Raw genomic sequence first — 23,150 nt, 5'->3', positions numbered from 1 at the left:
GTTTGTTTGTTATTTAGATTGGACAAGTGAATCTATTTGTTTAGTCTGCACTGGTCTTGACATTTTAATGAACATAAGAATATTTGCTAGTTAGTCAGCCATTTGGCCATCAGGCCTTTCTTAAACCACTTTTCCCAGATTAAGCACAATGAAATGAACTAAGAAAATTCATCCCCTCCTGCCCAATTCTAGAAATAACCCTAGAAACCTCTGACCCACATTTTCCCTCTTCCCCCAGAACCCTGTCCCAAGGTACTCAATTCAATCTTTATTTCGTTGCATTGCAACATAAAAGAAAATACAATTCATAATAAAAAAAATACAACAATATAACATCCATTATAAGGGCACTCTTCTACATTTCATCAAATTTTAACACGTTAGCTAGTATTTCGTTATAAAAGCACATGATTTATACTTCAGTTTGACACAGTATCAATAAATATTTAAAGTGTTTTAAAAAGTGTAAAAAAGTTAAAAAAACATTAAACATTAGTTTGAGTTACAACCCGGATTAATATACAATGCATTGGCTTGGTTCATGGTTCCGGGGAGTACAAGTACAACTTTCTTAATTTAGAAGGAAAGAGATAGTTTCCTTCTAACAAAGTAAGTGGACAATAAAAATTTGCTAATACCGAACACAATTACTTGGCTGGTGTCCGTACTTAGGATTCTGCCAGCTTCCCTATGGGAAGTAGAGCCAATGTTGCGGCACAAGGGGACTATCCACTTTTTCCTGGCTTTATCATAGCTAGGGCAAAAAAACAATATGTGGAAGATGTCCTCCCTTTGATTATTAGTGCACAGGGTACAATATTCTTTGTCAGTCTTCCCCCAACTTTTCTCAGTTACTTTTATTCTCAGCGTTCCATACCTAAATTTTAGATATAGAGATTTTGCCAGTGGGGGTTGGATTTCATCTAAAAATTGTTCGAATAGAGCCTCATTTTTTGCCATAAGAAATTTTTCAGTAAGGGGGCCATGGGTTCTTGAATACACAGATTCATAATTCATTAGTGACCAGAAGCTTAATTTGACGATTTTTTTGGAATTTAGGTTAAGAGATTCAGGCTCGTTCCAGAAGTGTGATAATCCGAGCTTGGTAAGCCATCTTTTAACATGCTTAAACCAAAAGATCTTATTGTCTCTATCCAGCTCTAATACTTCCTTCATCCCATTTCTATAGTCAGACAGTTCCACAGTTGTCCATAATCTGACCCACATCAGCAATGGTCTCAGCACAGCGTGCTGGTCTGTGTGTTTGATGTTAAGGTCTAGGAATAATGGTATCAGGGGAGTGTTGGTTGGAACTTTTAATAAACCCCTGACAAATTTATTTTCCAATACTTCAAAGGATTTTTTACATACTGGTCCCCAAATTTCTGCCCCATACAAGGAGGCAGACTGTACCTTATATCTGAAGAGCTCTATCGCTGGAGTAACTGCTTTATTCACACTTTTATTGTATCTCTGTGTTATAGGGAAGCAGTTTTGTTTGAACACCAATTTAGATTTTTCCAGTTGTGGACCCCATCCCATTGCAGAGTCCATCAAAACCCCCAGATAGGTGAAGCTGTGCTCGTAATCTAATCTTTGCCCATTTAACATTAAGTTCTTTTTAAAAGTTTTATGCGGGTTCAGTGCCATATATTTTGTTTTTTTTATATTAATTTCTAGTCCTTTATTGATACAGTACTGTTGAAACCTGTCTAATAAGATCTGTAGTCCACGTGGCGTTTGCGATATTAGGATTGTATCATCCGCGAAAAGGAGGGACGCAACTCGTTCCCCTCCCAGTCGAGGAGAATCATTATCGCAGTTTTCCATGTAGGTTGCAATATCATTTACATAAAGGGAGAATAAAGTAGGGGCCAGAACACAGCCCTGTCGTACTCCCCTTTTTATCGGGATCGGGTCTGTGAGTTCTCCATTTGGGCCCCATCTAACCTTAGCGTAATTCTCCCGATGCAATCCTATTATAAGTTTTAAAAGGTCGCCTGGCTGCCCTTGCCTATTCAGGGTTTCCCAAAGTAGGTCTCGTGGAATAAGATCGAATGCTGCTCGCAGGTCGACAAAGGTCACATACAAGTGACCTTTGCGGATGATGACATACTTTCAATACAAGCAGCATAGCCTAAATACTTGATCAATAGTACTTGTTTTGCTTCGGAATCCCGCCTGGTATTTAGATAAAATTGACTCCTCCTCTAACCATGAATTTATTCTATTTAGAATGTGCCTAGCATATATTTTTTGCGTAATATCTAAAAGGCTGATGGGGCGGTAATTTGCTGGATCACCACGATCCCCTTTTTTAAAAATAGTGATGATTTCTGCGCCATTCCAAGTATCCGGAATGCGCTCACTAGCCGCTACTATGTTAAATAAATGATTTAAATAGGGTGCCCAAATCTCGATATTATACAAATACAGGTCGCCAGGGATTCTATCAAGCCCTGGCGCCTTCCCTTTCTTAATTGAAGTGATTGCTGCCACTGTTTCCCAAGGTACTCACATTTATGGTACTTTGAAGTTTCTTTCAAACGAGAACTATGGGTTTCTCGAAAATGTCTTTGCAACCAGTAAATATAACATCTAGCTTCTGCTTTAAAACGATATTTCGAGATTTTGCTTTGACCTAATAAAGATGAAAATTTATGCATAATGGTCTTTCTGTGAAATGCTAAATCATGGAGTTTAACTACAGGAAAGGAAAATGTGTCTGCCAGAAAAAAACAAGGCATCCAGAATGTTTAAGGAATTGGCTTTAGTCGTGCATTGAAAATATTAGGGCCCTTGTGTAAAAAGGGATTTTTATGGTTGGTAAGGTTCATATTCATAAAATGCGATCCTTTCCTACCGCAAAATGGCATTTGTTAATTAACCAAACCCCATTTGCGATTCGGTAAGATGTTACTGAATCCATAATTGTTTTTGAGAATTAATTCAAATTCGGTATTTGGAAGGGGTGTGTTAAGGGAGTCCCTTTCAATACTGAACCTTTAAGAGACTGAATTCCAGTCGCAAAGTATTAATATTTTTCCACCTCCTCAAAGGAGGGGCTAAACCATTCGCAAATAAGAAGGGTTCCCCATGGGGCCTCTATTTTTTTCTGAATGTTAACAAAAATGTTTGAGCAGGCAGTGGTCCATGCCTGCTCATAAAACGATTTGCGTGATTTAAAAAAATATTTTTTTTTATCTCATGCCGTTTTACTTTAGAAAAAACACCCTGCATTTTTTTTTTAAAGTTGCTTTATGGATAAAGTCAAAGGCATGGTGGTCTGCTGACCCCAGCAGGCCATCATTGTAGCCAATTGTAGTGGGTCTCGATTTAGGATCATTATGAATCAGTGTTGAAAACCAACCTGTTAATACATAGGTCGATTCTCAAAGTACCAATGGATTTGATAGAAATCTGTCGGCAAATTACGACTACTTCTAACAAATTAATTATTTGCACATTCAATTTAAGGATATGCAAATTGCCAATCATTATTTGTCGCAATTTACTATTCCTTAAATGGAATCTTTGTACAGGAGTGCCTAGGTATTTTGCTTGTGAATGTAACTTGTCCTTGCTGCTTGTACTTTCACCTGGCAGATGAGGTGCACACTAGCTAGCCAGCAGATGGCATGTACTTTCACATTACATTTTAGTGTGTAATAGGGTGGTGTGTGTGTGCATTTTTAGTTGTCTGGATCAGTGTGCCACAGACATGTTTTAAAATTGTTTTCATTGGCATTTTGTTCAAACAGGACAGTTTACACTGCTTAAATTAGAACACTTGACTTCAACACCGACTCAGTGTCCAGTTCAACAACAATATTTACGTGAAAGAACATAGCCACAATTAAAGCAATCACTGTTGCAAAAACATTGCCTTTAAACTCAACTCAAAACCCACTTCCCCCTCACCCGTGCTCCCATCCATGTATCAGTTGCATATGACCCACATTTTGTCATCGTGGATTTACACCTAATCTCCAAAGACCCATTGGCATTAGTTATCTGTCAACATCCAACACACGGCTCCCCCTCTCATGCAGGCCCATCTTACAGCACTCTGTAATCGTTAGCTTTGGTACCCACTTGGGGGGGGGCTTCGACAATGCTTGTGTCCTAGCTCCCCACGCAAACAGATCATCCACTAGCTTGTCATCCCGTCATGTCTTTCTCGTGTGTACCTCCTCAACACCACCCCTTCTTGTAAATCCCTAAGCCAGTCCTACACTGTAGGAGGTCTTGCAGACATGTTTTCGCATTCTAACCCTTAATGTCGTGGCTGGTCAGCTTATTCACAGACCAGTTCATTACATGGCTGGTGAGCTCTACTTTCAGAGTGTGGACCATTATGTGTCAGACCAGATGTGCTTTTACAGACTTGTGTATGTGATGTGCATTCAAGTTGTCATTCGGTGACATTCAAATTCATGTGGCAGGTGAGTTATACATTTAACTTTGGCGCAGTATGTGGCATGGAACTTGTTAACAACTAGTTATACAAGCAACAGTATGATCTGTATTTACAGTTTTACCTGCTAAGCAGCTGGTGATCTTTTCAGTCATTTAGGCGCATTGTTATAATGTATGCATGTATAGTCTCTAATACTTGGCAACACTATTACATTTTCATTGCATGTTAGGATTTAAATCACTTGTACATCATACATAGGTATGTCCTGTATTAATTTAAATAACAACAAGATTATAGACTGACTCTGAGCCGTTGGCAATAGCTTGGGGCGCATCACTGTCCATGTCCTCGGTTTGTACCCATCAATTTGCAAATCAGTCTTGACCCTGCTCCAAAAGAAACATTCCAACCTTAACTGCCAGAGCAGGTACTCTCTGAACCATAACACAAGCAACCCAAGACCGGTTTTGCCCTAAATACAACTCTGTAGTGGTAGGGTATAGCTTGGTTCCAATTGCATAGTGAGCAGAGGACCCTCGTCTGGGCATACCTGTCACACTTAAGGCATTGGTTGCTTGAGCTCCAGTTTTGGGTGGACTTGGTTGGACTGTTTCCAGAGGAGTAGGGGAAAACTGATTTGCATATGGCTGGCTGCAAACGGAGGTGGCATGGTGTGCAAAATAACAATGGACTGGGATGTGGTCAGAGTAATTACTAGTGGGTGAGATTAATTCAAGCATTCCATCCATCACTTTTTTCTATATTTTACTGAATTCATTTTAGGAAGCCTACGTGTTATTGCTACCTCTTGAGCTTTTTTTAAATTTTGGGTCCTTCCCTTTGCATTATTGAACCCATTGATCTCTTTGTAATGTTTTTCTTTTGGTTTCTTAGTTTGTGTATGTATTTAATAATTGCCAAGTGCTCCATAGGAAGGGTATCTTTCTGCCACATTTCCTCATGTCTACATTCTCGAACGATCAACCATTGGTTTTCTGGGTCTTTTGCTCCATAATAAAAACCTCTGTCCTTCTTAGCATCCTCTCTTTTGAACAGCTTACCCATTGCTTCTTATATCATGTTTTTACTTTGTAATGTAATGTGAACTAATGGGAGGTCTTCTTGACCAGTAACCTGCCTTAAACACCATTCAGGTTTTGCGAGCAAGGTCTCTGTATCAAGGTATTTCAGTATAATAACTTTCACTTTGCTCCGATAAGGATCTTTCAGTTTATTAGCGTTCCTTGTGTTGTGTTCTTAGGCTGCCGTTGTACTAGTTCCTAATTGTGTACTATCGTGCCTTTGCTTTTCCCACCTCTCACCCTTCTAACCAATTATTTGTTTTCTTTAGGGACGGCGCACCGCAGTCAGAGCAGCGAAGGAGTTAGCTCTCTCAGCAGTTCTCCATCTAACAGCCTCGAGACACAGTGCCAGTCCTTGTCTCGTTCGCAGAGTATGGACATAGATAGCGTATTGTGTGAGAAAAGGTTAGTGGTGTCAGTTAAAGGTACTCTTTATCAAACATTTTCATTTGGAATATTCTGATGACTTGGCAGGGAACTAAGTAAAACCAAAGGGGATGATAGATGGAGTAGTGAACATTGCAAGCACTCACCTCCAGTCAACTGATCTGGGTTTAATCCATCATCATTCTTTAGCTCACTCCGCCACCCCAGTTCAGACATGGCCATATGCAAATCAGTGCATCATGGGAACAGTCCAGCCCGAACTGCCAAACCATGTCTTCCCTGGACCGGAAACAAGCATCCTGGGACCGGTTTCTGGCTAATCAGCCGTCATCGGCTAGGCTAGCTTGAATCCAGTGGCAAAGTGAGCAAGGGACCCATGTCTGGGCATACCCTGCCAACTTAATGCGAACAAAGCAAAACCATAGGGGATCAACTGATCTGGGTTTAATACATCATATCTCGACTACTCTCTCCATGACAAAGCAGGTCGACTCCGTCTCGTCCTCCTGTTTCAACACCCTCCGCATGCTCTGCAAGATCTACAGGTGGATCCCCACTGAAACAAGAAGAATAGTCACCCAGGCCCTCGTCAGCAGCAGGTTGGACTATGGAAACGCCCTCTACGCGGGAACCTTGGCCAAACTCCTGAAACGACTACAACGCATACAGAACGCCTCTGCACGCCTGATCCTCAACATCCCTCGCTGCTGCCACATCACACCCCACCAGAGACACCTTCAAGCTCTTCACCCACATACACAAGGCACTCCACAACACCGGACCCGCATACCTGAACAAACGACTCAGCTTCTACACCCCCAACCGCCAGCTCCACTCCGCCGACCTCGCCCTCTCCACTGCCCCCCGCATCCGAAGAGCGACCTCTGGCGGCAGATCGTTCTCACACCTCGCCTCCAAGACCTGGAACACCCTCCCCATCCCCCTACGGCAGACCCAGGACCTGCTAAACTTCAGAAGGCTCCTCAAGACCTGGCTGTTTGAACAGTAGCCCCCTCCCCTCCCAGTACCTTGAGACCCTCACCGGTGAGTAGTGTGCTTTACAAAAGTTCTGATTGATTGATCATTCTTTAGCTCATTCCCCCACCGCAGTTCAGACATGACATTATGCAAATCAGTCTGACCCTGTGCCTCATGGGGCAGTCCAGCCCGAACTGCCAAGCCATGTCTTCCCTGGACCCGAAACAAGCATCCAGGGACCGGTTTCTGGCTAATCAGCCGTCATCAGCCAGGCTAGCTTGAATCCAGTGGCAAAGTGAGCAAGGGACCCATGTCTGGGCATACCCTGCCAACTTAGGGCGAACAATGATGATGGATGTAGCGTTGAACATTGCAAGTACTCACCCCCAGTCAACTGATCTGGGTTTAATCCATCATCATGGCAGGGAACTAAACAAGACCCCATAATTTTCTTCCAGGGGATCCTCATCAATAGTCATAAGCACATGAATATTCCCGCCCATGTGCGGGATCCCGGAAAACATATATCATATATATGTAGCTCTACATATATGTATATATACATATATAAAAACACTCACAATGCAGTCCTCTCTGGAAAAGCTGAACAATGCTGCAATAGAATTCTTTGCACATAAACATTCCAACAAAAGCAGAGAGAAAGAAAAACCTTTGAAAACTGCTTTATTACACAATAGAAAAGGCAATCCTGCTAGGAAAATGAAAGCATTGTTAGCACATAGGCTGCATTGTAGGGAAAACCATAGAGTAGAAAGCTGAACAGCCAACTCGTATAGAAAGTAACAGAAAACTGGCACTGTGCCTTTAAGGCAGTCATGACCCCTAGCTCCCATCTTGCCTCAGGGGTGACAGGTCAGTTGTTCTTTCCGGCTCCTTCTGACAGGACCCTGGTCTCTACAGCTCTTCTTTTTTCTGACTTTTAGTCAGAAATTGCTTCACTTTTTGAGTTAAACCTCTTTCCTTCGACATTTTTCCTGTGTTGAAGTGTTTTTCAATTGTCTTTGAGGGGTTTTGGCATTATTTTCCAGTCCGAAATGCCTTCCCTTTTTGATGCTTGCCCCTTCTGTGGCAAAAAGAAGGCAAAAACAGACTTCATGTTTGCCTTCAGATCATGATACTCGCACCTGCCAGCATTGTTGTCTTCTGTCTAAAAGAACTTTAAAAGACCGAGAGAGGATTTGCCTCTATGGCCTTGCTGAGAGAAGATCATCCTCTAGAGGCAGGTCTCCACTGATGAAGAAGAAGAGAACATCAGCGTCTGGCTCGGCGCTTCAAGACCCTTCTTCAGCGTCTGAAACGACCACCAAGAGACCATCGGCGGCGGGCTCGCCGTTGAGATATGACCGGCCGTCGCCGAAATTCACAGGTACGTCGAGACCTCCGCCGTCTGCAACCAGGCGACGATCGGCGTCGAGGCAACAATCTCCTTTGATGCGGGCTCGTACAACGTCGAGAGATAGGTCTCCGTCGTCGCCGTCGAAGCGGCATTCGACGTCGAGACAACCTCCGTCGACGCCTAGTCACAGGCGTTCGACGTCGAAGCATGGGACTCCGTCGGCGTCAACCAGGCGATTGTCGACGTCTAGTCAGGCTCCGCCGTCGCGGGATCATCAGCGACCGGCGTCGAGGCATACGTCTCCGTCGGCGGCGTTCAAAAGGCGTTTGACGTCGAGGCAAGTACCATCTCCTCCGTCCGCGTCACATCGACGTTCGACGTCTAGGTCCAGATCCCCGATGAGGCGGAAGTCGACGTCAAGGGATCGTTTAACGTCGAGAAGGTTTTCTCCGTCGGACAGAGCACCGGGGAGGCATCAGGCACGCTCTTCTCATGGAGCAAGATCTGGAGACTCTAGCCATTCGGCGTCACGTCATATGACGTCGAGACACTCAAGATCGACGTTGACGAGAAGCTCGCAAACCAGAGACACTCCCATATTGGTTACGCAGAGCAGATACACGTCAAGACAAACGTCTCATCCCTCTCCGAGACGGCGGTCGCGTTCAAGATCACGTGGGGCCTCTTCACATTCCATCCGAAGTGCCCCACAGACAATTGCCTCTTCTCACAGTGCATCTGTGCAATCTGTAGGCCCTGCACACTCCCCTTCTAGAAGCCTTCTTAGGAGACAAGAAACCCCTTCGGTTCACCTCTCTCCCAGATGGATGCAACCACTGCATGTGTGGCAGTCGACAGCAGTGGGCCGAGGAAGAAGGGAGGCTGAATATTCAAGCCCTGTAAATAGGTCTCCTTTACAGCGCTTGCTGCAAGAGGCAGACAAATCGCCTACCACTCGCCCCAGGGAGCATAGAGGCAGGTCTCCGGACCGAAGACATAGCCATCATGAAAGGCAGCGTACACCATCATGGTCGTCAACGACAACGCAATCGTCTAAGAAGGATTACTCTCCAACTCTCACGAAGAGTCCTCCCCGCAGAGTGTCACCCATTGATGACGTGAACACTTTTCCCGATGTGTTATCCAGAGGTGCACAGAAGTTGGCCGTTACCATGGCCACAACTTAGACGTCAAAGTCTATTATCTTTGAAACGCTGCACCAACGATCGATGTCAAGACCGTTACTCCCCTTGGTACCGGGAGTCATTGAACCGGTGATGGATGTTTTTCTGACCCCAGCATCAGCAAAAGCAGCTTCCGCAAGGATCTTAAAGAAATATAAGTCTGCGGCTTCTGATCCGCTGTTTTTAAGATCTGATCCTCCCCCTGACTCAGTGATAATCGCAGCAGCGAAAAAGACACATTCGGTGGCATCTTCTTCTGTCCCACCAGACAAGGACAGTAAAGTCATGGACTCTTGGGGAAGGAAGGCCTGTGGTTCGGCTGCATCCTCGCTACAGGTGTATAATGCTTCAGCCCTGTTAGGGCGTTATGACAGATCCCTGTGGGACTCTTTGGATCGTTTCATGGCTAAACTCCCAAAGGAAGACCAACAAGACTTCGCGGAGATTATCTTTGGTGTCTAACCAAGTAATAAGCGCAGCAGCTGATGGTGTCTCCCTGGCGGCCCATTCTTATGCGCATGGCGTTTGCGCACGCCATTCCTCTTGGTTACGACTCACTGTGTTGAAACCAGATGCTCAACAACGCGTTTTAAACTTATCCTTCTCCGGTACCTCTCTGTTTGGGGCCCTTGCAGACGAGGAGATGGGCAGGATGAAGACTGAGTTGGACACCTTGAAAGCGGTTGGCCTTGAAAAAAAGAAAGAATTCAGAAAGCGTTTCAACAAGTACAATCGCAAAGGGGGCCAACAGAGGGTTCAAACCCCTCAATGGTCCCAGAATAAGCAGGGGAAATCCCAATATCAAGGCCAACGATCTTCCAGAGGAAGAGGAGGACGCCAGCAGCAAACCTCTTCCACACCCAAGGCAGGAGGGAAGCAATGAGTCTGCTTCCTCCAGCACTGTTGCGCACTCCAGTCGGAGGTATTATAATGCACTATGCTCAAGAGTGGCGCACAATAACAAAAGATCAGTGGGTGCACAAAATACTAGTCAATGGCTATGCACTACGTTTTTGCAAAGCTCCAAAAGACTGTCCTCCGACAAAATCCGGACAACATCATGTGGACCTCTGGCGTCAGGAAGTGGCGACCCTTCTAAAGAAGCAAGCAATAGAAGTGGTCCAGTTGCTACAAAGAGGAAAAGGCATCTATTCCAGACTCATCTTGGATCTGCGTCTTCTAAGCAGATGCATCAAAAAAGAAAAATTCCGGATGCTGTCTCTCCATCAGATTTTCCCTCACCTGAAGACGGGCGATTGGACGTGCTCAGTGGATCTTCAGGATGCATACTTCCACATCCCGATCACGGCACAGCATCGCATGTTCCTACATTTCACGGTAGGGAAAGATTATTACCAGTTCAAAGTCTTGCCCTTCGGCCTCAAGTCAGCCCCAAGGGTATTCACAAAGTGTATGGTGGTAGTAGCAGCATACTTAGATCGTCAAGGCCTACACGTATACCCATTCCTAGACGATAGGCTACTGTTGGATCCGGCCTCGTGGAGTGGTCCCACTCCTCCCGCATGACGGGACCTGGACGACCCCGACCCCTGTCCTCCGGCCTAACGCGACACCCTCCACCCTTCACGAGAGCCACCCCTCCGGGCGACCGCCGGCTCTCCCCCTCTGGAACTCGGCAACCCCTACTCGCCCCACTCTGCTGGTCCGACCCCTATCCCGGGCCACCATCTCAGACCCCGACTCCATCTTGGACCCTCCACGACCAGGCCCCGTGGCCTCGGCCCGACCTCTGCCGCGGACCCAGTCAAGCCCAGACATCGAGGCACCAAGACCCGACCAGGTGGTAAAGCGGCCACTTGACGGATCAATGAGGAGAGGAGTTTCGATGGCCCTCCAGCCGTCCCCCGAAGCCTGGTTTCGATCGCCTCCGGCCTCCCTGGGCGCTGGCTCCACCCCCCTGCTGGGTGTCTGGACACTGTCATCCCGGCCCCTCCGACCCCCAGGTGCGAGGGTCCGGACATCAAAGGACTCCTGACCTATATCAGGGGCAGCTCTGGAGCAGGTCGCCAGTTGTATCCTGTAGTCGAGAGACTCCGAGACGAACTCATCTACGTGGAACCCATAACTACCTTTGGAGCCCTGCTTCCGCGGCCCAACCTTGCTGAAACTACCTTTGGAGCCCTGCTGGCGCTGCCGCGGCCCAACCTCGCTGAAACCATCTTTGGAGCCCTGCTGGCGCTGCCGCGGCCCAACCTCGCTGAAACAATCTTTGGAGCCCTGCTGGCGCTGCCGCGGCCCATCCTTGCTGAAACCATTTTTGGAGCCCTGCTGGCGCTGCCGTGGCCCAACCTCGCTGAAACCATCTTTGGAGCCCTGCTGGCGCTGCCGCAGTCCATCCTCGCTGAAACCATCTTTGGAGCCCTGCTGGCGCTGCCGCGGCCCGACCCCGAGGAACCCCCCAGCTCGAGGATTGAGAGCTGAGCGTAGGGTATCCCTGTACCAGGCGGGTACCAAGACTGTTCCGCTACCCCTTCCGTCAGTGACTAAGCCCTAAAGGATCCCTTGATCCAGTTGAACCTGTATTGCTAAGATTACCTGCCTTGATTGCTGATAAAGACGTTAAGAATCTATCCTTGTGTGGTGTCAATCTGTAGTGGTGTGATTGCTCGTCTGTACGATCCTAGGGGAGGAACCTCGCCAGGAGGCCTCTCGACTTCGCTCGGCCAATTCTAGAAGGAGGGGTGGGTCTTGGGGTGGTCGGCCAGACAGCCTCTGCCTCCCTCCTAAGATCCCCTTTCTAACAGCTACTAAAAGAATCATCCCCTCCTCTGGTACAGGACCATCTTCACATGTGTCTGGTCCTTCTTCATCATTTGGGCCTTCATGTCAATCTGGACAAGTAAGTTCTGCTATCGACCCAATCAATCCACTATCTCGGGGCCACTATCGACTGCGTCTGAGAAAAAGTGTTTCCTTCGGCGGAAAGACTAGCATCAATGAAGATCAAAGGAAACCTGATTCTTCAAACTCCGCGGCCGTCAGTGAGGCAGGTGGCTTCTCTGCTGGGTTCAATGGCCTCCTGCATTTTTCTCATACCCAATGCCAGGTTGAGGATGAGACCACTTCAGCAGACCTGGAAGACAAATGGAGTCAGGTCTCGGGTCAGTGGAACAACCTGATTCTTCTATCCTCCATTGCGAGGAAGTCCATCCTCCAGTGGATACGCCCTCAGAATCTCATGGTGGGAGTTCCATTTCATCAGCCTACGCCGGAACAATCTCTGATCACAGATGCCTCTCTTCAAGGCTGGGGGGTGCATCTGGGGCCTCTTCAAACTCAGGTGAGATGGACCCCCCACAAGCAGACTTACCATATCAACATGCTTGAGCTGCGGGCAGTCCACTTGGCCCTCAAGGCTTTTCAACCAGCCCTTCAGTCCGACTCAATATTGGTTCAGACGGACAACACAACTACCATGTACTATTTAAACAAACAAGGTGGAACACGATCTCGTCCTCTGTCTCTCGAGGCTCAAGCGATTTGGCACTGGCTGCTAGCCAGGAACCCGTCGATACCGGCAGTCCATCTACCGGGAGATCAGAATGTTCAGGCGGACTCCCTAAGTCGTCATTTCCAAGAGCAAGTGGACTGGGTGCTCAACGACGACGTAGTAAACAACATTTTCCAGCAGTGGGGTCATCCCAGCATCGACCTCTTCGCAGACGAAGACAACAGAAAATGCCACACCTTCGCATCCAGATTCTTTCGACCAGGAACGAGGGGGAATGCACTTTTGATAAGTTGGTCAGGGACGTTTGCATACGCCTTTCCACCCCTCCCTCTCATTCCGAAGGTGGTGGCGAAGCTTCTGAGATATAGGATGAAGATGATACTAATAGCACCAGATTGGCCTCGCCAGTGGTGGTACCCGGATCTCCTGCAATTGTCAATTCGCCCGCAACGGAGGCTTCCATGCAGGCCGGACCTTCTTTCCAAGATGGAGGGGAACATCTTCCAGCCGAGCCTCCCCTCGCTCAGCCTGACAGCATGGCTCCTGCAGTATGGACACCTAAATCTTCCTGCAGACTGCAAGGACATTCTAAAGGAGTCAAAGAGACTTTCCACACAAACCTCATACTCAATGAAGTGGAAGAGGTTTTATCTGTGGTGTGTGCAAAAGAGTTGGAGCCCGACTACTGGTCAGAAGGAAGTCATCCTACCGTACTTACTCTATTTGGCCAAGTCTGGTTTAAGGTACTCTTCTATAAAGGTACATTTGGCAGCCATTACGGCTTATCGTAAGTCTCCTAACCAACCTTCATTTTTATAGCTTCAGGTGGTTAAGCATTTCCTACAGGGGCTAAAAAAGGTTTACCCTCCTGTAAGACCTTCCTCTCCACCTTGGGAGCTGAATTTGGTATTGTCCAAGCTCATGGGCCATCTGTTTGAGCCCATCCATAAAGCATCTCTGCAACACCTGTCGTGGAAAGTGGTGTTCCTGGTAGCGATCCCCTCTGCACGCAGAGTTAGTGAAATTCAGGCTTTGTCATCTAAAGAGCCCTATACAGTGTTCCACCATAATAGAGTGGTTATGCGAACCCACCCTTCTTTCCTACCTAAAGTGGTGTCGGAGTTTCATGTAAATCAGTCAATTTCTTTGCCCTATTTTTTTTCCAAACCCTACGACTCCAGCGGAGAGAGCTCTGCATTCGCTGGATCTAAAGAGGATTCTCAAATTTTACTTAGAAGCCACAAAATCCGTGAGAAAATCTGACCAGTTGTTTGTAAACTATGGTTCGGTCAGAACGTGTTTTGGTGCTTCCAAACGGAAAATCGCTAGATGGATAGTCTCGTGTATAAAATTATCTTACCAATTGGCAAATAAACCTTTGCTCGTTACCCCTAAGGCTCACTCAACTAGGGGCAAAGCGGCAACAGTGGCTTTTTTGCATAATGTACCAATGGCCGAGATTTGCAAAGCGGCAACTTGGAAATCGGTTCACACATTTACCAGGCATTACTGTCTGGATTCAGACTCCAGAGCAGATACCCAAGTGGGCCAGGCCTCCTTGCGGAATCTGTTCAAGTGTTGAAGGCTCGGAGTCTGTGCTCGCCTAACGGCGGGTTGTTTTTTCTGTTGTCTGCATAGTTTCCAGTCTACTTGCCCGCCGGATGAGGGGTTGGTTTGCTATTCTATTCAAGTGCTTATGACTATTGATGAGGATCCCCTGGAAAGGAAGGATTAGTTACTTACCTGTAATCCTAGTTCTCTTCCAGGGGTATCCTCATCAAAGTCATAAGCAACCCACCCGCCTCCCCGGGCAAGTAGTCATGTGAAATATATGTATGATTTTTAAAGAAATGGTCTGCGGTTATCCGAAATGAACAACTGACCTAACTCTTATCCCTGAGGCATGATGGGAGCTAGGAGTCATGGCTGCCTTAAAGGCACAGTGCCAGTTTTCTGTTACTTTCTATTTGAGTTGGCTGTTCAGCTTTCTACTCTATGGTTTTCCCTACAATGCAGCCTATGTGCTGACAATGCTTTCATTTTCCTAGCAGGATTGTCTTTTCTACTGTGTAATAAAGCATTTTTCAAAGGTTTTTCTTTCTCCCTGCTTTTGTTGGAATGTTGATGTGCAAACGAATTGTATGGCATCATTGTTCAGCTTTTCCAGAGAGTTTTTATTTATGTATATATACATATATGTAGAGCTACATATATATGATACATGTTTTCCGGGGTCCCGCACATGGGCGGGAATATTCATGTGCTTATGACTTTGATGAGGATACCCCTGGAAGAGAACTAAGATTACAGGTAAGTAACTAATCCTTCTGCACTGTCCCTTACTTCACATTTACTCCTTACAACATGGCTCATTTTCAGCTGTTATACTTTGATTGTACTATGTGGTTACACTTTTTTGAACTTCATTCATCCACTTTTGGTGAAAGGCTGACTTACTCTAAATCCTTCCATGTATTTGGTAGCAGGGGAATAGGAAAAATGGATGTAAAATAACAGGAGTGGCTGTGCAGAGGGAGGGGGAATGCTGCCTTACACACCTGGTAGACCAAATTGTTTCACACAATTATTCCGTATCTGTTTCGATGACTATCCATTGTATTTAATGCAGCAGTCTGTTGAGCTGACTTACGTTTGCCTGTTTGACACTTTCAGCATGTCCCAGGTGGATGTAGACTCTGGGATCGAGAACATGGAGGTAGACGAGACGGATCGCAGAGAGAAACGAAGCCTCTTGGATAAAGTAAGTGATGACTATCTCTTTCCTGAAGAAACCTAGTCTAAACCTCAGGCAGTTTGCTAGATCAGTCATTTTGTCATATTATTGAGCTGTTTTCATTAGTGGCAACTCCTTATTTATTTTGATAGAGAGTGGATGTTTAATTTCAGGTTACTAAATCAGCTGCCGTTTCCAGTTTCCTTAACAGCAAGTACATAGTTGTTTAATCTTCAAACTGTATTTTCAAAATGTCTTTTGCAATCATTAATGTAAAACCTTAGGGGAAGTGCGAGGGGAAGGTAGTGAGATTGTGTTTTAGGTTAGTGTGAGCCCATGTGTCTAGTAAGACCCGGGTAATGTAGGACACATAAAGAGAGGGCGGCCTGTGTTTCTTACTTAAGAATGGGATACCCTGCAACGGTTTGGTGGCTATTGCCTGATTTTCGAAGAGCCAATGTTTCTCCGATTTCAGGCGGCTCCACTCAACCAATTGTCGCAGCTGGGCCGCCTGAAAGTAAAGGAGGTTGGGAACGTGAAGACCCCCTGCCTCCAGGGGGAGTATCGTCAAGGCGAGCTTCATCCGAGGTATGCAGCCGTTCCAGATAAAACGTGCACGTTCGGATTGGGTCTGTATGGTCCAGCCAACAGAGGGTCAGAGACGTAAGGTGTGAAAAATATATATAAAATTTGAGGCAAAATGGTCATCTTGACCGCCGCTATTTTACTAAGCCAGCAGAGCGGTAGTGTTTCCATTGGCTCAGCTTTTTGCAAATCTTCTGCCTTAAATTTGTGCAATTGATGTGCACTGTATCTGCCAGGGAGGGGGTCAGTTGAATCCCCAGGTACGGGATTGCGTCGGTCGCCCATTGTATGGGATGGCGAACTTTGAGGCAGGCGTGGGTGTGGGGTGTGAGGGAGAGATCAAGCGCAACCGATTTGTCCATGTTCACCCTCAATCCCGATGCCAATGCAAAGGTGTCTAGCACTGCTAGGCATTCCGATAATGTGCGGAGAGGGCCCCATAAAGGGATCAGGACATCGTTAGCGTACAAGCTGACTGTGTGGGTATAGTCCCGAACTGGATTCCTGTGATCACCGGCTGGGTGCGGAGGCAGTGGGGCAGTGGCTCCATGTAGAAGGCAATAAGGAGCAGCAACAAGGGGCATCCTTGGCGTGTTCCCCTCTCTATTGGGAAACAAGATGATGTGTGGCCGTTAACCCGTACTGTAGCCGATGGAAATTTGTAGCAGTTAAGGATGAGCATTCAAAATTTCTCTCCCCAAACCCGCCCGAGTCGGATCCTGATCCAGGTATGGCCAGTGGACCCAGTCAAAGGCCTTTTCGGCATCAACGGTAAGAACATATATTCCCCTCGCGTCTGGGAGGCTTTTTCAATAAGGTGTAATACCCGTTTAGTGTTGTTGCTTGTCTGCCATTGGGAAATAAATCCCGCCTGGTCTGGGTCGATGAGCTCAGGCATGTAAGGCGAGAGACGAGCCGCTAATATCCTAGGGTAGAGCTTGAGATCACCGTTAAAGAGGGAGATGGTGCGATATGCCCCACAGACTGTCCTGTCCTTTCCCGGTTTCGGGATGACCACTATAGAGTCCTAGAGCAGTTTCGTTGGTATAGCACCAGGTTCTGCGAACAAGTTAAAAAGCTTGGTTAGTACGGGGCCAGCACGTTGCAAAATGTTTTGTAGAGTATGGCGGAAAAGCCATCCGGTCCCAGGGCTTTGGTGAGTTTAAGCTGTGAAATGACCGCAATGACCTCCTCTATCCTGATGTCACGGTCTAAGTGATCTGCCTGAGCCTTCATCAAGCTGGACAAGCCATCGAGGGCAAGGTAAGTAGCACCATCCGTGAGGGAGAGGGGGGTAGCTGGAGTAAAGACGGGCATAGAAATCCCAGAATGTCTCAGCAATCTCCGAGTCGGAGGAGACTCGCCGTCTGTCATACCGTTGGATCTCCCTGACCCCCTGTTTTTGGTGGGTCTCTTAACTTCTGAGCGAGAAGGCGTCCACATCTGTCTCCACCCACATAGTAAGGGTGCCGAAGGGTTGCGTACTCCGCTCGGTCCTGGTCTAGAGCGGCTAGCTGTTGTCGCATGGCTTTGAGTTGATGTGAGGCGCTCCTGTACACTGATGTTTCTGCTCCATTTCTTTCCTTTTCTTGGAAAGGTCGTCCCTCTTGCACTGACGCTCTATGTTCTCCGCGGTCGAGAAGGCTATTAGTTCCCCCTCGAATGACTGCCTTAAGCGCCGTCCATTGCGTGGAAAGTGAAGTGTCGGTGTTTGGATTGTGAGAGGTAATCTTTTATGGAGCGCTGTATCTGCTCTGCTACTGTGGTGCGGTGTAGGAGGGTTTCCCGGAGGCGCCAAACCCTTGGGGAGCGCTGTACAGGGGGGGGGGGGGGGTGAGGGGGGAGTGTGAGGCTAACAATGACTGGTGCGTGGTCCGACAGAGAGGCTACACCTATCGCCACATTCTCAACCATTGCCTGTAGAGGAGTGGATGTCAGCAGGTAATCTAACAGAGTGTACTTTTTGTGGGCGTTGGAGTAGTAGGAAAATTTGCACTATGTGGTTGTGCGCAGCTCCATAGATCATGGAGATCTAGGTTGCGTAGTCTGGTTAGGCCTGTTGCAGATAGTGCATCTCTCTGATTAGTACGCTGGCAGGATCTATGTGCTATGTAATCAAAGACTAAGTTTAGGTCGTCCTCCAGGAGAAGCCTACGCTCTGTTCTGGCTGTTGCCTCAGTGAGTGCTGTGTTCAAGAACCACTCTTGACAGTCATTGGGGCCGTACATTGAGCCAATAGTGAATGTGAGGCATCCTAGGGTGAATCGGTAGATTAGGAAGCCGCCCTTTGATTTCAGCCTCTTTATGGAGAATTTCTCCACGGAACCGCTGTGCAACCAAGATGGCCACCCCGCTGATTTAGTGGGACCAGAGGAAAACAGCTGGGTCGGGAACCTAGGTGATTTGAGGCGGTGACAGTCTGTCCGTTATAAATGTGTTTCCTGGAGGAGGCATATGACCGCTCCTGTGTGTGTTTCAGACAGGACAGCACCGCTTTACGCTTAACAAGGTTGTTGAGTCCCCGCACATTCAGGGTGAGTATTTTAAGTGTATTAGGAGTCATGCAGTGAAAATTAGGTGGCTGCCTTAGACAGGATCCAGGTTCCCCTGCACTATAAGTACATGGTGTCTGTCGTACAGGGAGGCACTGTGTAAGCGAGAGCTTGCGGCGGATAAAAAAACAGTAGCCAAGGAACCCCAAAATTCCACAAGAACAATAACCCCAACCAAGTGACTATTGAGCGTCCTTCTGCAGAACCTACCCTTGAAGAAAAGAAAAAGGAAAAATTAACTCGTAGTCCATCATCCTTTGATGGTTGGAAGAAAGTTAACAAGGGGGTCTCAAGGGCCTCCGGCCCTTTGAAATTTCAGCAGGAGGAGTTTTTTTGGGGAGACTTCTCCGGCCCTGTTGGCGCCAACAGGATTTTGCATCAACTTTGTCCACCTTAGGACCATCTTTTCTGCTTTCTTCCGCTGGGGGATCTACTCTGAGCAAACAACATGCCTCTGAAAGGGAGCGCAGCTGATAGTTTGTAATCCATGTGGAACACCAGCCGGAATTGGTCATCCCAGCTGTATGAGATGTTGCATTGCCGAAGGTACGTTGTGATAGGCTTGAAGGTTCTCCGTTTTTTCAAGGTGAGTGCTGCCATATTTTGGTAGAGAACAGGGGTCTGACCTCGAAACGACAGAGGGTGCATTTATTGCGTTTTTTGGAGGATTTCTTCTTGTCCAGGCGAAGTTCAGTGTCTAAAGGTCTGCCCAGAATATCATTGAAAAGTTCCCTGGTGTATTTGAAGAGGTCACTCGTGTCCTCATCTGCCTTCACTCCTTGAATCTGAATGTTGTGGCGGCGAGAGCGGTTCAGCAGGTCCTCAAGGTGCGACTGCATATCTACTTGCTGATCATGGATCCTAAGGACCTCTTATTGAAGTGCGGCCATCTCAGTGTCTCTCCCATTGCTCTTCTCCTCCAGCTCGGGGACCCTCTCTCCGATGCCGTCCATCTCTCTGCGGACGTCTTTAATCTCTGCTGTTAGGTGTCGCTTGAGGGTTTGCAGATCCTCCCTTAGCGCCACGAACATGGATTTCAGGAAGGCTTTGGTAAGCGGTTCCCCACTGTCGCCCTTAATGTATGCGGAATGCTCGGGCCCGTCACCATGTCGCCATCGTGCTGATCGGCCTGCGCCATCGCAAATAAGTCTTTAAGAGATCTGTTCTTGCGCCCCCTGGAGGAGGACACATCGCGCCACAGTCAAAGTCCGGGTTAAGCACTGTTCGGCCCTGCTCCGCCTCCTACTTGCGCTGCGCCACTCAGCTGGGCCGCCCACTGGGAAGTGAGGGTAGCTGGACAACGATGCTGCCCAAGTAGTGATAGTGGAGCAGAGTCTTCCCGCTGAGCTCCAGGCGCTGCAGGCCCCCTGACGCTCCTCCCCTCACCTCTGACGATGACCTCCCCGCTGCCACTGCGGCCGACTGCTTGTAGCTGTAATTACTGTCAGTCACTGTTGGGCCATGTCACAAATTGGCGTGTCGTGCCTCTTTTCTCTACATTGTGGATCAGCTGTTGAGGGGATAGATGCGGCACCTGAGGGTCATCCAACGAAAATGTAGGTTCTCACCCCCAGCAGGCGATCACCGGGCTAGTCTCTTGCCTCCCCATGCGGCTCTGTGGGGGTCCCCTGGGTCTTAAGGTGGACTGCAACCCAGCTCTACGCTCTCCCCTTCTGTTCTCCGACACTGCGCAGAGGCTCCTCAAAAAGGGCACTTGCCTGTCGCTGTTGGGGCGGGAGAGTCCCGTTAAACCCATGGGACCCTCAACCTGCCCTGGGCCCGCCACACCGTCGTCAGGCACTCTAAGATGGCGGATGGGCGACCTGTGCTGTGGTTTCTGCCGTTCAGTGACCCCGGACTCCTCCTCACTGGGGAAACGGAGGCTCCGCCACCGAAGAGCTATCCGCAGCAGAAGGCGATGGGGCACGTCTGCAATCTAGGGCCCTTCTGCTGTCTCACCGCGTGCAGGCCATCAGTAATCAGGCGTGTCGGCCTCGGTCCTCCCTGCGGGGGTCACCTCTGCCCCGGCGGCCAGCTACTGCCCGACTCCGCAGTCTCCTCTCCGCTGTGTCGTGCTGCAGGTTGTGCTATGAGCCTCGTTTCAAGGTCAACCTCAGGCCCGCGAGCTCCGGGTTGGGAGGGCCCCGGCACAATGACAGGGCCCTCAACCAGCCCTAAACCCGCCTAGGCCCGGCTATGTCGCCCTAAGATGGCAGTCGGGTGCAGCTCTCTTCCGGCCTCAACCCTGTCGGGGCCCGTTCTCCGCCGCACCGAGGCAGACCCGGACCACTGTGCCTCCGGAGAGGGGGGTGGGGGGGGGGGGGGGGGGTGGGGTCAGGCCTTAACTCAAGCCGCGCCTCAGTCGTCAGGCCTCTGATCTCCGCTGTTTGATACTACATTTCAGCGCTACACCTCCTAGTGGTCCAGCCGTACTCCGCCCGCTCACCATGCACGCTCCGGTGGTCAGCCGCACACCTGGACGGAATCCCTGCGATGCCCACTCTCAAGCCAGCTCTGGTGTTTGGACAGTCTGCAGCTGAAAACAGCAAAAAGACGGTGCTCTGTTGGGCCGTCGGCGGGAGCGACAGAGCAACAAGTCTGCTCACGCCGCCATCTTGACCACGCCCCCCCTGATGTGTTCATTAAAAACAAGTCACAAAAATTGTTGTGTTTATTTTGTAAAATGCCTTAACGGATCCTCTCTCTGTCGAAGGTATCTGGTCTTGTTATGGTTGAAGGCAAGAGTGGAGTTCTTATGCAGTAAGGCTTTGCAACACAAGATTGAATGGAGGAGCCTCATTGATCGACTCTGGTAGCATGCTGTTTTAGAGTACTTCGTTGTTAGCTGGCAGCAAATGAGAGCTTAGCAGCACCTTCTGTGTTTTATAGAATGTTTTGTAAACCCTGCAGTATTACCATTAGTTAAAACATCTATATCATCATGTATTTCTTCCACAGTAAAAGGTTCATTCAGTGGTTGTCATTTAGCCCCTACACTCAAGCCTTCATCTCATTCAGATATTTTGAGATTTGTACAGTGGGACCTGATCCTGCATTGTAAATTGCTGCTTATATTGGTATGTGAATACATCAATCATTTCTTCAGTCGAGGTCATTGTTTCTCCATGGTCATCTTTTATACTAGCACTAGGTAATTTTTTGGTTCGGTCATTTAAGAGCCATGGAAGTGTTCTACCAGGCCTCTTTCTCCATATTTTCTCGCTTGGGAATGTCTACCTAAATGTGCAGTTTCACAATGCAATCGTTCACAAATCGTTTTTTGGATGACTAACTGGAAATGCACACCGGTGTTAACTTAAAGCGTATACCACACTTCAGCTGGTGGCACCTGCCAGTTCTCCTTTTCTGTGAAAAGGGTATTACCTATTGGGGCTGAGACAATGTACTAGGTGTGATTCAAATAATATTGGGCTGAACACTGCAGTAGGATGCATCTGTATCAATTCTTGAACGCCAAGGATGCCCTTCTAAGAAATGGTCATCCAAAGTTATTGCGGGGAAGGGATTGAGTTGCGGACAGCTGGAAATAGATTTGAGACTTGAAGATACAGTGCTCAAATCTGCTGGTACATACTCTACATAACCCCCGACCAGCTTACAAGAATCTTAGCAGAGTCCTACCGCACACATCTGAAAAATACAGTTGATGGACACTATAGAAGAGGGCAGAGGCCATTTTATAGCCCTTCTTCCATAATCTGATTTTCTCAACTCTTCCATTAGTTAAGCGAAAATGGGAAACGTGGTCCCCTGCCCTAAGGCTTACCTGTCCACCACCACCCCTTCTATGCAACCACATAGCACCCTCTATGAAAACACTACTAACATATAAATAGAAGACGCTTCTCAAAAATGACCAATAGGAAATAAAGGACATTTAAAAGTGATCTTTTATGATTACACAAATATTTCCATACACCTTGTTCAAAGCATTTCAAGCAAGAGATTCACAATAAAAATTCTATATTTAATTAGCATCAAGTGATCAAGTGAGTAGATTCAGAGACCAGAGTAAAAAGAAAAGAGGAAGTGATTTAAAAAAAAATCTGGTGGCCAGCCGAACTCTGACCAACGTCCACACTGGCAGACCACACATGCAACCTTATTATCCGCCTCAACAGACAACTGACCATGAAACGACAAGTCAATGCAGCCGCCTGCTTCCACACCCTTTGCATGCTCCGCAAAACCTTCACATGGATCCCAACTAACACCAGGAACAGCGTCACACGCCCCCTCTCCACCAGCCGCCTCGACTATGGCAACACTGTTTAGCCAGAATTTCCACCTAGCTCCTCTAAAGACTCCAGACCATGCAGAACACCGCAGCCAGAGTCCTGCTGAACCTCCCCAAATAGACCAGCATCGCCCCTCACTT

General features: G+C 47.8%; 1 protein-coding gene across 2 annotated transcripts in view; it reads left to right on the top strand.

Moving 5' to 3' along the window:
* UBE4B (ubiquitination factor E4B) overlaps positions 1-23,150 on the top strand; it is a 1,174,709-nt gene that overhangs the window by 169,716 nt on the left and 981,843 nt on the right. For both annotated transcript variants that reach the window (XM_086921364.1, XM_086921363.1), the window contains exons 3-4: positions 5,772-5,907; positions 15,554-15,641. In XM_086921364.1, the coding sequence (XP_086777490.1) occupies positions 5,772-5,907; positions 15,554-15,641 (224 nt within the window). The remainder of the gene's footprint in view (positions 1-5,771; positions 5,908-15,553; positions 15,642-23,150) is intronic.

Source organism: Lissotriton vulgaris, chromosome 5 (genome assembly GCF_964263255.1).
Source record: "Lissotriton vulgaris chromosome 5, aLisVul1.2, whole genome shotgun sequence".
Taxonomy (NCBI): domain Eukaryota; kingdom Metazoa; phylum Chordata; class Amphibia; order Caudata; family Salamandridae; genus Lissotriton; species Lissotriton vulgaris.
This window is presented reverse-complemented; position numbering and strand designations above follow the sequence as displayed.